Source organism: Aulostomus chinensis, chromosome 23, assembly GCF_037954235.1.
Source record: "Aulostomus chinensis isolate RoL2024-O1b breed Wild chromosome 23, RoL_Achi_v1.0, whole genome shotgun sequence".
NCBI lineage: Eukaryota > Metazoa > Chordata > Actinopteri > Syngnathiformes > Aulostomidae > Aulostomus > Aulostomus chinensis.
In genome coordinates, this window is record NC_141342.1 from 6,984,715 (window position 1) to 6,997,253 (window position 12,539).

The 12,539-nt window shown below is 45.3% G+C and overlaps 1 protein-coding gene across 1 annotated transcript; it reads left to right on the top strand.

The window, feature by feature from the left end:
- Window positions 1–9,832: 9,832 nt before the first annotated feature.
- On the top strand, window positions 9,833–11,327 carry LOC147239313 (uncharacterized). Its single transcript, XM_086196221.1, has 2 exons — window positions 9,833–10,478; window positions 11,209–11,327. The coding sequence occupies exon 1, from the start codon at window positions 9,977–9,979 to the stop codon at window positions 10,397–10,399; it is 423 nt and encodes a 140-aa protein (XP_086052347.1). The 5' UTR covers window positions 9,833–9,976; the 3' UTR covers window positions 10,400–10,478; window positions 11,209–11,327.
- Window positions 11,328–12,539: the final 1,212 nt, after the last annotated feature.

Here is a 12,539-nt window from a genome sequence, read left to right on the forward strand (position 1 = left end):
TACAAGTGTGCGGCTTACCAGGCGGCAGGAGGACAAACCAAACAAAAGAAACTCTTCGAATCATAACACCCGTGACATCACACTCACGCTGCAACAACAGAGATCTTGAAGGGAAAAACCCCCACCAGGACAGGACTGCCGCCGTCAGCACACCTCAACAGTCCAGGAACAAAAGAGGATCAAATGGAAGCCAGAGGAAAGAGAAATTAATAACAATAATATCATAATGAAAATCTATAGGAAATTACCAGTCAATGCTCAATAATTAACCCCGAAGGAAATAAACCTGCACAAGGAGATGCTGTAGCACCCCCAATGCTTGATCTGCGCAGTCCACGCAACCTAGACGCAAAGGGAAAAGAACAAAACCACAACTGACAGACAGACAGACAGACAGACAGACTACTTTATTAATCCCTTTTGGACATTCCGCCAGAGAAATTGCACTCTCATAAACATTCATTCAATAAATGAAACCTTTGCGAAAAAAATCAAAGAAGAGAAAACAAAGACCACACATATATATATATATATATATATATATATATATATATATATATATATATATATATATGTGTATCAAAGAATGCACCTGGTAGGCAGGGTAAGGAGGGAAGGTGAGGCGGAGCGAAAGACAACGGAGCCTACCGACAGGGAAACGGAATTTGAACCCGGAGCCCTGGATTTCGCCCAACAATCCTTGCAAGGCCAGCAGACTGACTCACTGCAGGAGAAGTATAAAATCACAAGCCGCGCCATGAGATGCACAACAAGCCTGGTGGCAGCACCTTACCTGGATCAGGTTAGGGGGTTTGTGAAGCCCACCACGCCACGCTAGGCGGGTGGCCAAGCCGTTCAGCGGTTAAACAACTAATCAGCGTGGCTCCAGCAGCCAGCCGCTCTGCGCCATGCTAAGTTGGATGAGGAAGAGGGTTCACGCCACGGCGGAAGCGCCAGAAGGCAGCAGGTGGAAGTGGAGAAAAGGGAGGGAGAATGTGGCCACTCCTATTTGTAGGGGTGCCACAGAAGATGCCAAGATGGCGTACGGCAGAGGTAGGCACAGTGCCACGCTGTGGTAAGGAGGATGACAGCCTGTCACACTGTCGCACATTGTTGAGTCAGTGTAGTTTAACTTGGTCCATTTTATGCAGGCAGAACCACAAAAGCAGGACAGGAAACTTGGGGAGAAATGAGAAGACGAGAAACCCTCAGCTCAGAGTCCATTAATATCCGGCTCTTGCTGCGGAATTTGTTTTCTCTTGTCAGGCAGTTGTGGCTGTCAGAGTGATGAGTGGGCTGAAACGCTGAGCGCCTGTATCACTAGGACTGAAATCACAAGTGAGGAAGAGCAATGAAGGACGAGAGAAAGAGTAGAAGTGGGTGAAGAAGTGACAACAGCAGAGGGAAGAGAGAACACATCTTCGCCACGACACGTCTGTCAGTCAGTGACACTTGTCAGATGGCAGCATGTCAGCACGTCCATCTGAGACCTGCAGCTCTCACTGCTGGTGGTAATAACAGCGTTTACATCTGCAGAAGCTACTCACTTCTCCTGCCGGCTAATGGATCAGATTGATGTCTGCAGTTAGAGCAGATGAATGATTGACGACATCGCCATGGTAACCAGGCTGCCAAACTGTGCTCCACACCAGTTCATGTGTGTCATCAGTTCATCAGTGTTTCTGCTTGAACTGAGCTGTGAGAACATCCGCCCCTTCATTCAGCCAATCATCTCTTTTGGGAAGGGAAGTTCTCCTGTTGCAGGGAGAGAGGGGGACCTGCTGCCTGCTGCTGACGATCCTCTCCATGAAGCAGCACAGCCAGAATACCAGGCATCTATACAGTACAAATACTCATGGCGCTCAGATGCCAGGCATCAGCTGGCACCATTTCCGTAGCCTTCCTTCTCTCATCGCTCGTTTCAGGTAAAAGTGCCATTTATATTTGACCCTGAATGTCAGAGCAGGATTCATCTTCATTCCATTTCCCACAATTTCAGTTCCAAACGTTCCTGAAATGATGATCCCGCAATCAGAAGAAAACATTGTTCTTGTGTCCAGTTTGAATCAGGGGACTAATCTTCATAACAACTAGCTAGGTACTAGTTGGTTACATTAACAGAGGGGACATGGAGCTCCAGGGAAGGATAGTGCCCCTCCATGGGTAACCATGGTAACCAGGGCTTTAGCAACCTTCTCTCTTTGTGCTTGTGAAGGATTGGCAGAGTAGACAAAGTTGATATATTTAATGGTGCTACAGGCTTCCTGTGTATCATCCAATCATTGCCATCCATCCACATGATGACATCACCCACCGCAACATGGTTATGCATAATGAACATTGTTATTGGGAGTAATTTGTTTTTGTCATCTCCACCACATCACATATTGACTCTACTTGTAAAATTCTGCAGACATTGTCTCTTCAGGGGCGCCGTAAGTTTCAACTGGTGTTCAGCCCACGAGTCACATGACAGAGAGTTACCTCACTCAAAAAATGTGAAATACATCGGATTTGATTAACTGTGCTGGATTACCACGCAAGGATGAACTCTGCATGTCTTTGACCGAAGCTGCTGAAGAGCTGCTTGCTGCTCCAGTGCGGGAGTCTCATTTCAAGTTTCCTACCACCAAGTCAGTTTTATTTGTGTGCCGCCAAATCCCAACCAAAGTTCTCTCCTGACTCTTTCCAAGTAGAGCAGGTCCAGCACCTCCCTCCTTCAATGAACCTCCACCCAACAATTCTCCATCAGCAAGCACATCCTGCAACAGCAGCCACCAGAACCTTCCTTTACCAGCAGGAAGGTGGAGCAGATCCAGGATCAGTGGGGACGGAGAGAGAGCAGGAGAGCAGGACAGAGACAAAGACAGAGAATGGAGGAAGACAGAGAGACAGAAGGAAAGAGAGGGACTGAGATAAAGAGGGAGAGAAAGGAGGAGAGACTGATGGACAGAGACAAAGACAGAGAATGGAGGAAGACAGAGAGACAGAAGGAAAGAGAGGGACAGAGATAAAGAGGGAGAGAAAGGAGGAGAGACTGATGGACAGACAGGGATGTGAGCAGGTGGAGCTACGGGTGGCAGCTGGAGCCTCCTCCAGCAGCACCCCCGGGATCTGGGATGCTGTGAGTTGGAACCTCCCGAGAACACAAGTTTAACACGTTCTTGATAACAATAGTGTGATGAAGTTGATCCAGACATGACAGGTGAGCACATTCATCTCCAACATGTTCAGTGAGCTCAAGTGGAGTCATGGTATGGATCCAAGTGAGGAAAAAAAATCACATACAAGACCCATTGACTAACAACCAACTTTTGTCCAGAGATGTCTATTTACTACAGTGTAGGCAGCTGCTTAGACTGCTGATGACTCTTTCGAGAATTAAGCAGCAGCTACTGGTTGACAGAGCAGTCACCCCAGACTGGATGAGCAGACGGACCAACCTGTGCACCACCTGGATTGATTCCAAGAAAGCCTACGACTCAGTGCCACACACATGGATACCAGAACGTCTGGAACTGTACAACATCAACAGTAAACTGAGAGCCTTCATCAGAAACTAACCCTAACCCCAACACCTAACCCAGTTTAGGGGTCACCAACCCAAGTCCACTGGGACCTCGTCAGCCTTGACCTTCCACATCCGCTCCAGCTGTTCTTTCAACTCCTGGTACTTCTCAACCTTCTCCTGATGTTGGCATCAGCTGGTATCACCTCATCCATCACCACTGCCCTCTTCTTCTGTTTCTCTAACACTTCTATGTCCACTTGTGTTAGGGTTAGGGTTAGGGGTTTGGGTTGGGGTTAGGGTTCGTGGATCCAGCAGATTCCAGGAATGGCACTGTATTACTCTCTCCCTTCCTCTTTCCCTCTCTCCCTGTCTCCTTTTCCCTGCCCTCCCTCTCTCTGTGTCACGTTTATCCATCAGGACCTTGTCTGCACTCCCAACGACGGAGGTCTGATGCTATATCGTTGCTTTGTTGTTAAATTGATTTTATTGTGTCAACATCGGTATGGTAATGTTGCATCATATCCTGTTGAATTTGTGTCAGTTTAGGTTCCTTTGTTAACCATCAGCCAGGAAAACAGCACTGCAGAGGGAAGGTGAGGATGTTCCTTCCGTGTGTGCTGCCAGCAACCCTCCACAGGCAAATAATAATAATAATAATAATGATATAATATCATCATGCATGAAAGTTAGACAGGGAACTTCACAAGCATAAAATTGAAATATCTGAAGGAAGAACTTGAAATGAAAATGAGAATTCTACAGGTGAAATTGGATTCTGAGTTGGAAGAGAGAGCTGCCATCCAAAAAATAAACAGTAATGAAACAAAGGTTGATAACCAGCCATGGTGAACAAAATTATATTTGAAAACTAACTTGAGTTTCTCATCTGGATATTCAGGAGTTCTGCAAACTAGAGCCACCTTTGAGTCAGAGTTGAACCGGTTTCTGCATTTCCTATGAGACCCCACACCCACACCCACACCCACACACACACACACACACACACACACACACACACTTCCAGGAGATCTTCAGTCCTGCCCCCCTCCCAGGCAGTTGTGTTTTACTTACCTGAGCATGTTGCTGACAGCGTGACGCCCAGTAAACGGGCAGGATGCTGGTCTCGGGTCAATCTCAAGGAGGAGCAGCTGCTATCAGCTGTGTTAGCAGGCCAGGAGGTGAAAGGACCACACACATCTGTGAGGACAAAGATCCTGGCTGGGAGGACGAGGTCAGGAGCATCCACGTCGTGTGCGTGTGAGCGTTGTGCGCGTCATGTCCATCAGCTGGGTAATCAGCAGCGGCGTTGCAGGTCCAGCAGAGAGGTTACATCAGCTACTTCTTCTACTGCAGGAGTCTTGTTTTCCTGGCTGGGTCTCAGGGGCCAAAGCTTATAAATTCATAATGTGTTTGCAATGTAGTTTTCTGCAACTCAGGGATGTTACAGAGCTCAGAAGTTTCATTCTGTGTGTTTCTACACTTTCAGTGACTCAAGTGTGTATTTAGCAGCACAGAGGATCTAAGTATGGAAATAAACGAAAGTAAAATGAAGCAACTGGATTCACGTCCCCATTAAATCATATTACGCATGCAATTTTTCTAATATATATGACTAGGAAATTCTTTATTTAGGGGAAGTTTTAGAGAATCACCTGTCATGTCAGGACCAGGTCTCCCTCTGACCTGCCCTGACCTTGGAACTCATGTGACTTCTGATCTGATTTGCCGTCAGATACACACTAGGACTGCACCAGCTTGCTTCTGCTCACAGTTATCAGATGTTACCAGAAACACTGTGAGCTGCTGGTGAACTGGTGGCTGACATGAGTGTGGATGAGTCTCCAGGGACCATTTCACATGACCATACACAACAGCAGATACAGGAAGCATAATGGCGCCAATGTGTTCACTGTAAACAAGCAGAGAATCAATAGTTAGATGAACATGTGGGTCAATATCAGCATGTGGTTCCAGGGTTCTGTAGACCTCCTTTAGTACAGAACAGAAAACTGCCATGAGGACAAGACACCACTTGTCCCTGGGTATCTGAATTAAAGCACATACTCCTGTGCAGTGAAAAGCCAACTAACAGCTGATAACTAATAACTAACAGCTGATAACTAATACTGACAACTGATAACCAATACTAACAGCTGATAACTAATAACTAAAAGCTGATAACCAACACTAACAGCTGATAACTAATACTAAGCTGAAAATGTATAACTAACAGCTGATAACTAATAACTAACAACTGATAACTAATACTGACAGCTGATAATTAATAACTAACAGCTGATAACTAATAACTAACAGCTGATAACGAATACTAACAGCTGATAACTAATACGAACAGCTGATAACTAACAGCTGATAACTAATAACTAACAGCTGATAACCAATACTAATAGCTGATAACTAATACTAAATGCTGATAACTAATAACTAACAGCTGATAGCATATAGCTAACCATGAATTGGACTCTACAGCTCAAATTCAATTTATAACTGTTACACAGAATTAACGAACAAGTTGTTTCGGGAGAAGAAAAATGCTATTCTTCAAATTTCTCTGATAACAGTAATGATGTATGACTGAGGACTAATCTGATAAGCATCTAATTATTAATGCACCAGATTACACAACATGTAAATCAGTTTCAAAGAAGTCTCAGCCACACCCCAAACACCAGGTGCCTTAGAAAATGTGCTTTTTGTTGCTTCGAAGGAGCCCTTGATGACTGAAATAGTTACTCCTTTTCTTCTGATATTAACAAGAACTGTAGTTATTTCCTTGCTTGACACCAATTACCTCTGCTGGCGTTATCAAGCAGCCGGAGCTGCTTCAGTGAGACCCAACACCCCCACAACAGCACCCAGCTGGAGACTTTCCTAGACAGGACACAATTTGCTCCAAAAAAGATAAAGCATCATTGTGCAGAATAAATATTACAACATAACGGAGACTAGAACTTTACACAGCCACTGAGGAACGTGTCGTGTTCCACACGTTCCCATATCTCACTTACCTGGGAGATGGAACATAAATACATACAGATGTTGCTTGTATCAATCATAACTGGCAGCGTCATGACACTGTGTACTTCATCCCCATTTATAATTTCTGTGGTGTGCTGGAGTAATTAATCAGATTCATTTGAATATCAGTCATAAATAATTATTATAAATAATTATACATTTACTGAGATTTAATTGACATTGATTCTCCCACAGAGCACCAGCTTGAAGACAGGGAAGTAGCTTGTACAGTCTCAGTCAGTTTCAGTAGACTGTAGCAAATTATCCATCCATCCACCCATCCATCCATCCATCCATCCACCCATCCATCCATCCATCCATCCATCTACCCTTCCATCATCATCCATCCACCCATTCATCCATCCATCCATCTACCCATCCATCATCCATCCATCCATCCATCCCTCGATCATCCATCCATGTTCCCCCTCTTCTCCTGTTGAGGGTGGTGGGGGTGGAGCCTGTCCCAGCAGCCTTCCCCCTGGACAGGTCACCAGTCCATGGCAGGGCCAACACACAGAGACAGACAACCATTGGCTCTCCCAGCCACGCCTACGGTCAATTTAGAGTCTGGATTAACCTGGTCCCTCTTGATGTCTTTGGACTGTGGAGGAAGCTGGAGTACCAGAGAGAACTCAGCAGGAACAGGGAGAACATGGAGACTCACCCAGAAAGACCCCGTGCTGCAGCCAGGCCTCCAGCCACAACCTTCTTGCTGGGGGGCCACAGAGAGGACCGCTGCTCCACCGGGCTGACCAGCAAATTATCCATCTATATTTGATTAACAATTGAACTAATAACTTTACCACAGTTACAGCTGGATAGAAAGTAAAGTGATATAAAAAAGTAAAAAGTTGGGGGGTTTATGGAGGTCAGATCCATCCATCCATTGTCTTCCGCTTATTCCTACATTAAGGGTCGTGGGGGGGTGAAGCCCATCCCAGCATCAACGGGCGAGAGGCGGGGTTCACCCTGGACAGGTCGCCAGTCCATCACAGGGCCAACACTTATAGACAGACAACCATTCACACTCACAGTCACACCTACAGTCAATTTAGAGAATCAATCAGCCTAGTCCCCTCTTGATGTCTTTGGACTGTGGGAGGAAGTCGGAGTACCAGAGAGAACCCACGCAGGAACAGGGAGAACATGCAGACTCACACAGAAAGACCCCGTGGCCGAGCCGGGACTCGAACCCGGAACCTTCTTGCTGTGAGGCCACAGTGCTGACCACTGCACCACCGTCTAGCCCTGGAGGTCAGATCATTAAACATTTTTATTTTTCAATTATTTAATAAATCAGAGGTAAAAAACACTATTTAATCATAGTGCAGATTTAAAAGGATGTATTCTGGGTAGAGTTACCAGTTTATGTGGTGCCTGGGCCAACAGTGAGGCATTAATTGGCTCCATCAACCATCATTTCTATATCAGGAAACTTTTATTGGTCATATTTTAGTTTTGTACCAAATATTTGCTCATATTCATGATGTATTCTGTCCACTTCGTTTTGGTTTTGATGACAACAGTAACATCCTCAACGATTGTTCGATTGTTGCTCCCCACTGGTCTGACATCATCATCCCCAGCTCTTCAGTGGTAAATATGGAGTGCAGCTGATCGACGGTCACCTTGATACCTTCATTACCAAAGAGTTTAGAACCGCTCCCTAATGTTCCCTCAGTGATGTTGACAAGCACAGACAAGCACCCACTAGGAATGCTGCGAATGACGAACAATGACGTATTCCACTAAGAGATGGTCTTTGTTCACTTGCTCTCCAGGAGGAACGCTGATGTATCAGCTGCGGAACCCATTCAGGCTCCTGCAGCCTGGTAACACTGATGGCTCAGCTCTAGACACGGACCTCAGTCACAGGCCTACTGAGTTCATACAGGATCACTGCTACTGTTCATTCATTCTGTTACCATAGCAACAAAAGAGAAAAACACTGTTCCATACAGTGTGAAATTGAAATGATGGTTGGAGAGGTTGAGACGAGAAGAGCTCTTTGAGCAAAAAAAGAAGTGAATGAAGCCTACGTGTGTGTGTGTGTGTGTGTGTGTGTGTGTGCGTGCGTGTGGGGGAGTTCTTCTGATTCGTTCTCTACCATTTTATACCTTCCCGGTTTCATGTATTTTTCTGTCTTTTCTCCATCAGTTCACAGCCAGTAAACTTGTGTTGGTGTGCAGGTACACACTCTGACCGCAGGTTCCACAAATACTTATTTCTGACTAGAAAACCATATTCATAGTGTTTCTGTGCATGGTCAAAGCTCAACAGGTGCCGGGGGACCACTGATCAGGAGACCAATAACTGTATCCTCAGAGTGAAACCTTCCTCGCCCCCTTCCCTCCTACCCTCCCCCCTTCTTTGCCAGGGAGTTGGATGGGCTTCTCCATTGACTGGAAACCACTGGAAGTGTGACCATTGTGGGGCCCACAGAGAGCGCTGCCATCACTGTGCTCACTTGTCAGAGATGAACAACACATTAATCAGGAGGTAATTCCTCTGATGACGGGGGATAAGTCACTGTAATTGTGTCATTTCATTAACTGTTAATAGATTTCTGCTCTAATATGCGGGTCACCACTAATCTGAAGTCCATGGATGAAGATGTGCTGCATTTTGTTCAACAGTTACCTGAAGAAGATATGCAGGACAATCGTCACACTCCAGTTACACGCATGCACAATCACCCAGGACATGTAGACACACCTTAAGGAAACATAGTGTGTTCCATTAGAAAGGTACCACAACGACAGCTGCACTGAGTCCAACCAGTGTGAGGGCACCTGCCACCTGACGACACCGGAACCATGAGCATCGGACATGGACCAAGACGAGTGAACGAGGAGCATGTCAGAGTGAACGTCACACTTGTGCGTGATTCAACATGGCGGCACACATCTGAAGATTCGAAAACAAGCTAACTCCTTAATGCCGATTTACACAGATTAATTGAAAACTCAAACCACGGTAAGAGATTTTCAACTCTCTCATCCACAAACAATCCTCAAAATAAATCTGGAAGAAGAGACAGTGGAAAGTCTGCTGGAGTACGTCGATGAGTGCTACCACCAACTCGTCATGGGTAAGACCGACAACGCGGCGACCCCACTTCCTAAAAGAAGCCGACCATCCAGCGCGCCCTCATCGCCCGATAAGGTTTTCGGAGACATCCTGGAATCAATAGACAAGAAACTTACAAGTTTCGACGCAAGACTCACTCTAGTGGAAATCCTCCACAGAGAGTTCCAGGCTGTCCGTGAGTCGCTGGAATTTAGCCAGCAACAGGTGGCTTCACAGGCCGCTGAAAATCAAGCCCTTAAAGCCTCCATTAAATCACTCACAGAGGGGGTGACCGAGATTACAGCGGAGAACAAACGGATTAAAGAGGCTATAATTGACATCCAAGCTAGGAGCATGCGGGACAACCTGGTATTCTCCGGCATACCTGAGAAGACGGAGGAAGACCCCGAGATGTCCATCAAAGACTTCCTCCACAAACAGCTAAGACTTCCAATGGAGACCGTGAAGAACATCACCTTCCGGGTGCATCGCCTTGGAGGGAAGAGGCCAGAGAACCGCCGGCCCAGACCCATCGTTGCGAAGTTCGAACAATTCAAGCAGAAGGAGCTGGTGAAGAGCCGGGGCAGGGAGCTGAGAGGAACGGACTTCAGCGTGAACGATCAATTCCCTAAGGAGATGCTGGAGCGCCGCAAACGCCTGTTCCCTGTCAGGAAGAGGTTCATCGACGGTGGATCACACGCTGTCATCGCGGTGGATAAACTGTATGTTAACAGCCAGTTGTTCCGTGATCCAGAGATCACCCCTTGGCTCTACTAAAGCGCGTCTCTTCTCTCCACCTGGAACTCACCGGATTCAGCCGAGAATAGTATGAGCATGATTAAGGTTATGGATGAAGGTAACACCAATTTCTCTCATTTGTTGTTTTTTTTCTTCTTTCTCTTTCAATACTGTGTTAAACCTAAAACATAAAAACACGTGGTAGACTGCTACATGCCGAGTTCACTCACGAGTGTATTTATGTGTGTATTTATGTCTCCCCTTTGTCTTTCCTGTCGTTGTTTTGTGTTACATGTTATTTTTAAATGTGATGTTTATATGGTTTGGTGTGCAGGTATATAATATTGTTACATTTGCCACACACATGCACTCTCATCCTCTTTGGCGCCACCACACACACACGCGCGCACACAGACACAGTTACACGTTCTCTTGCTCACTCACCTACTTATTACAACTTACACTCAATAGATTAGTTTAGATACGAACAAACTACGGTTTGTCACTTGGAATGTGCGTGGAATTGGCTCACGTGAAAAACGGCTAAAAATCTTAACACAACTACAAAATTTACAAGCAGACATTGTCCTATTACAGGAAACCCATTTACCTAAAACAGGTAATCATGTGTTCAGCCCACAGTTCCCGCACACATACACAGCGAGTTATAACACCAAGCAAAGAGGCGTAGCCATTCTGATTCACAAAAACGTCAGGTTCACTTGTAAAAACACCATTGTCGACCCGGAAGGTAGATTTGTAATAGTCAACATATCCACACACAACACAGAGGTATGCATGGCCAGTATATATGGTCCAGATGTTGATGACCCCTCCTTCTTCCACAGCTTCCTCACTGCACTTCCAGCCCACTCAGACACAGCACTCAAAGTAGGAGGGAACTTCAACCTGGTTTCAACCCACAAGTGGACAGAATCAGTAGAGCAGCTCATCAGCGCAACTGCCAATCATCCAATATAATAAAGCAGTATATGAGTGACCTCGGTCTGTGCGATGCTTGGCGCTCACGCCACCCCACACTAAAGGAATACACCTACTACTCGCCAGTGCACCACTCCTACTCTCGTTTGGACCACTTTTTAATTAGTAACTCAATTGTGAAGGACGTCTTTGACACCAAGATTCACCCCATTGCCATTAGCGACCACGCACAAGTCACTCTGACACTCACAAAAAAAAACTAGAACACTGCTTTCTAAACAATGGAGATTTAATACATCATTGCTCAAGGACCCCAATTTTATTAAATTCTTTAAGGAGGAATGGACAATATTCTGTGAGATAAATGACCAGCCTGATGTCTCAGCTTGTGTGCTGTGGCAGGCGGCAAAAGCAGTCATGCGGGGCAAAATAATATCTTACTCATCATATGAGAAAAAAACAGGAGAAAGCTCTCGAAACAGAATTAAATGAAAAAATTAAAGCCTTGGAGAGAACTTATGCTGCCTCCCAAGAGGAACACCTACTGACAGAATTAAGGGAATTAAAACTAAAACTAAATGATTTACTTGACATCAAAACACAATTTCAGCTGCAGAGACTACGCCTGGAGAACTTTGAACATAACAATAAATCCAGCAGATTTTTAGCGAACCAACTAAAACAGAACAAAGAAAGAGCAACAATATCCTCCATTAAGGACTCAACGGGGAAACAAACTGTGACCCAGAAGAAATCAATTACATTTTTAGGGAATTCTATAAAAAACTTTACTCACCTGAGATTAACTCATCCAGATCCAGCATCGAAACCTTTCTGAGCACAGCTGACTTGCCAAAATTAAATCAAGACCAACTGATGGCTCTGGAGTCACCTATTTCAATCGAGGACCTTCAAGAAGCCCTTAAACATTTGCCAAATAAGAAAGCCCTGGGACCGGATGGCTTTCCCGCAGAATTCTGCAAAGAGTTTTGGCCTGAGCTTGCACCAATATTCTACAAAATGTTCACTGAAATACAGAAAACCTCGACCCTGCCACAAAACAGGTCACTAAACATCAAGGGAATTGATACTACAAATGTGAACCATGAGATAAGCCTTTATGCTGATGATGTATTACTTTTCCTACGGAATGCACAATCATCTCTCCCTGACACGATAGCACTCATTTATAAATTCTCAACCATCTCTGACTACTCAATTAATTGGAGCAAGTCAA

Excerpts from the sequence above, each read along its gene's own strand:
- LOC147239313 (XM_086196221.1), top strand. The coding sequence starts at position 9,977 with ATGCGGGACAACCTGGTATTCTCCGGCATACCTGAGAAGACGGAGGAA.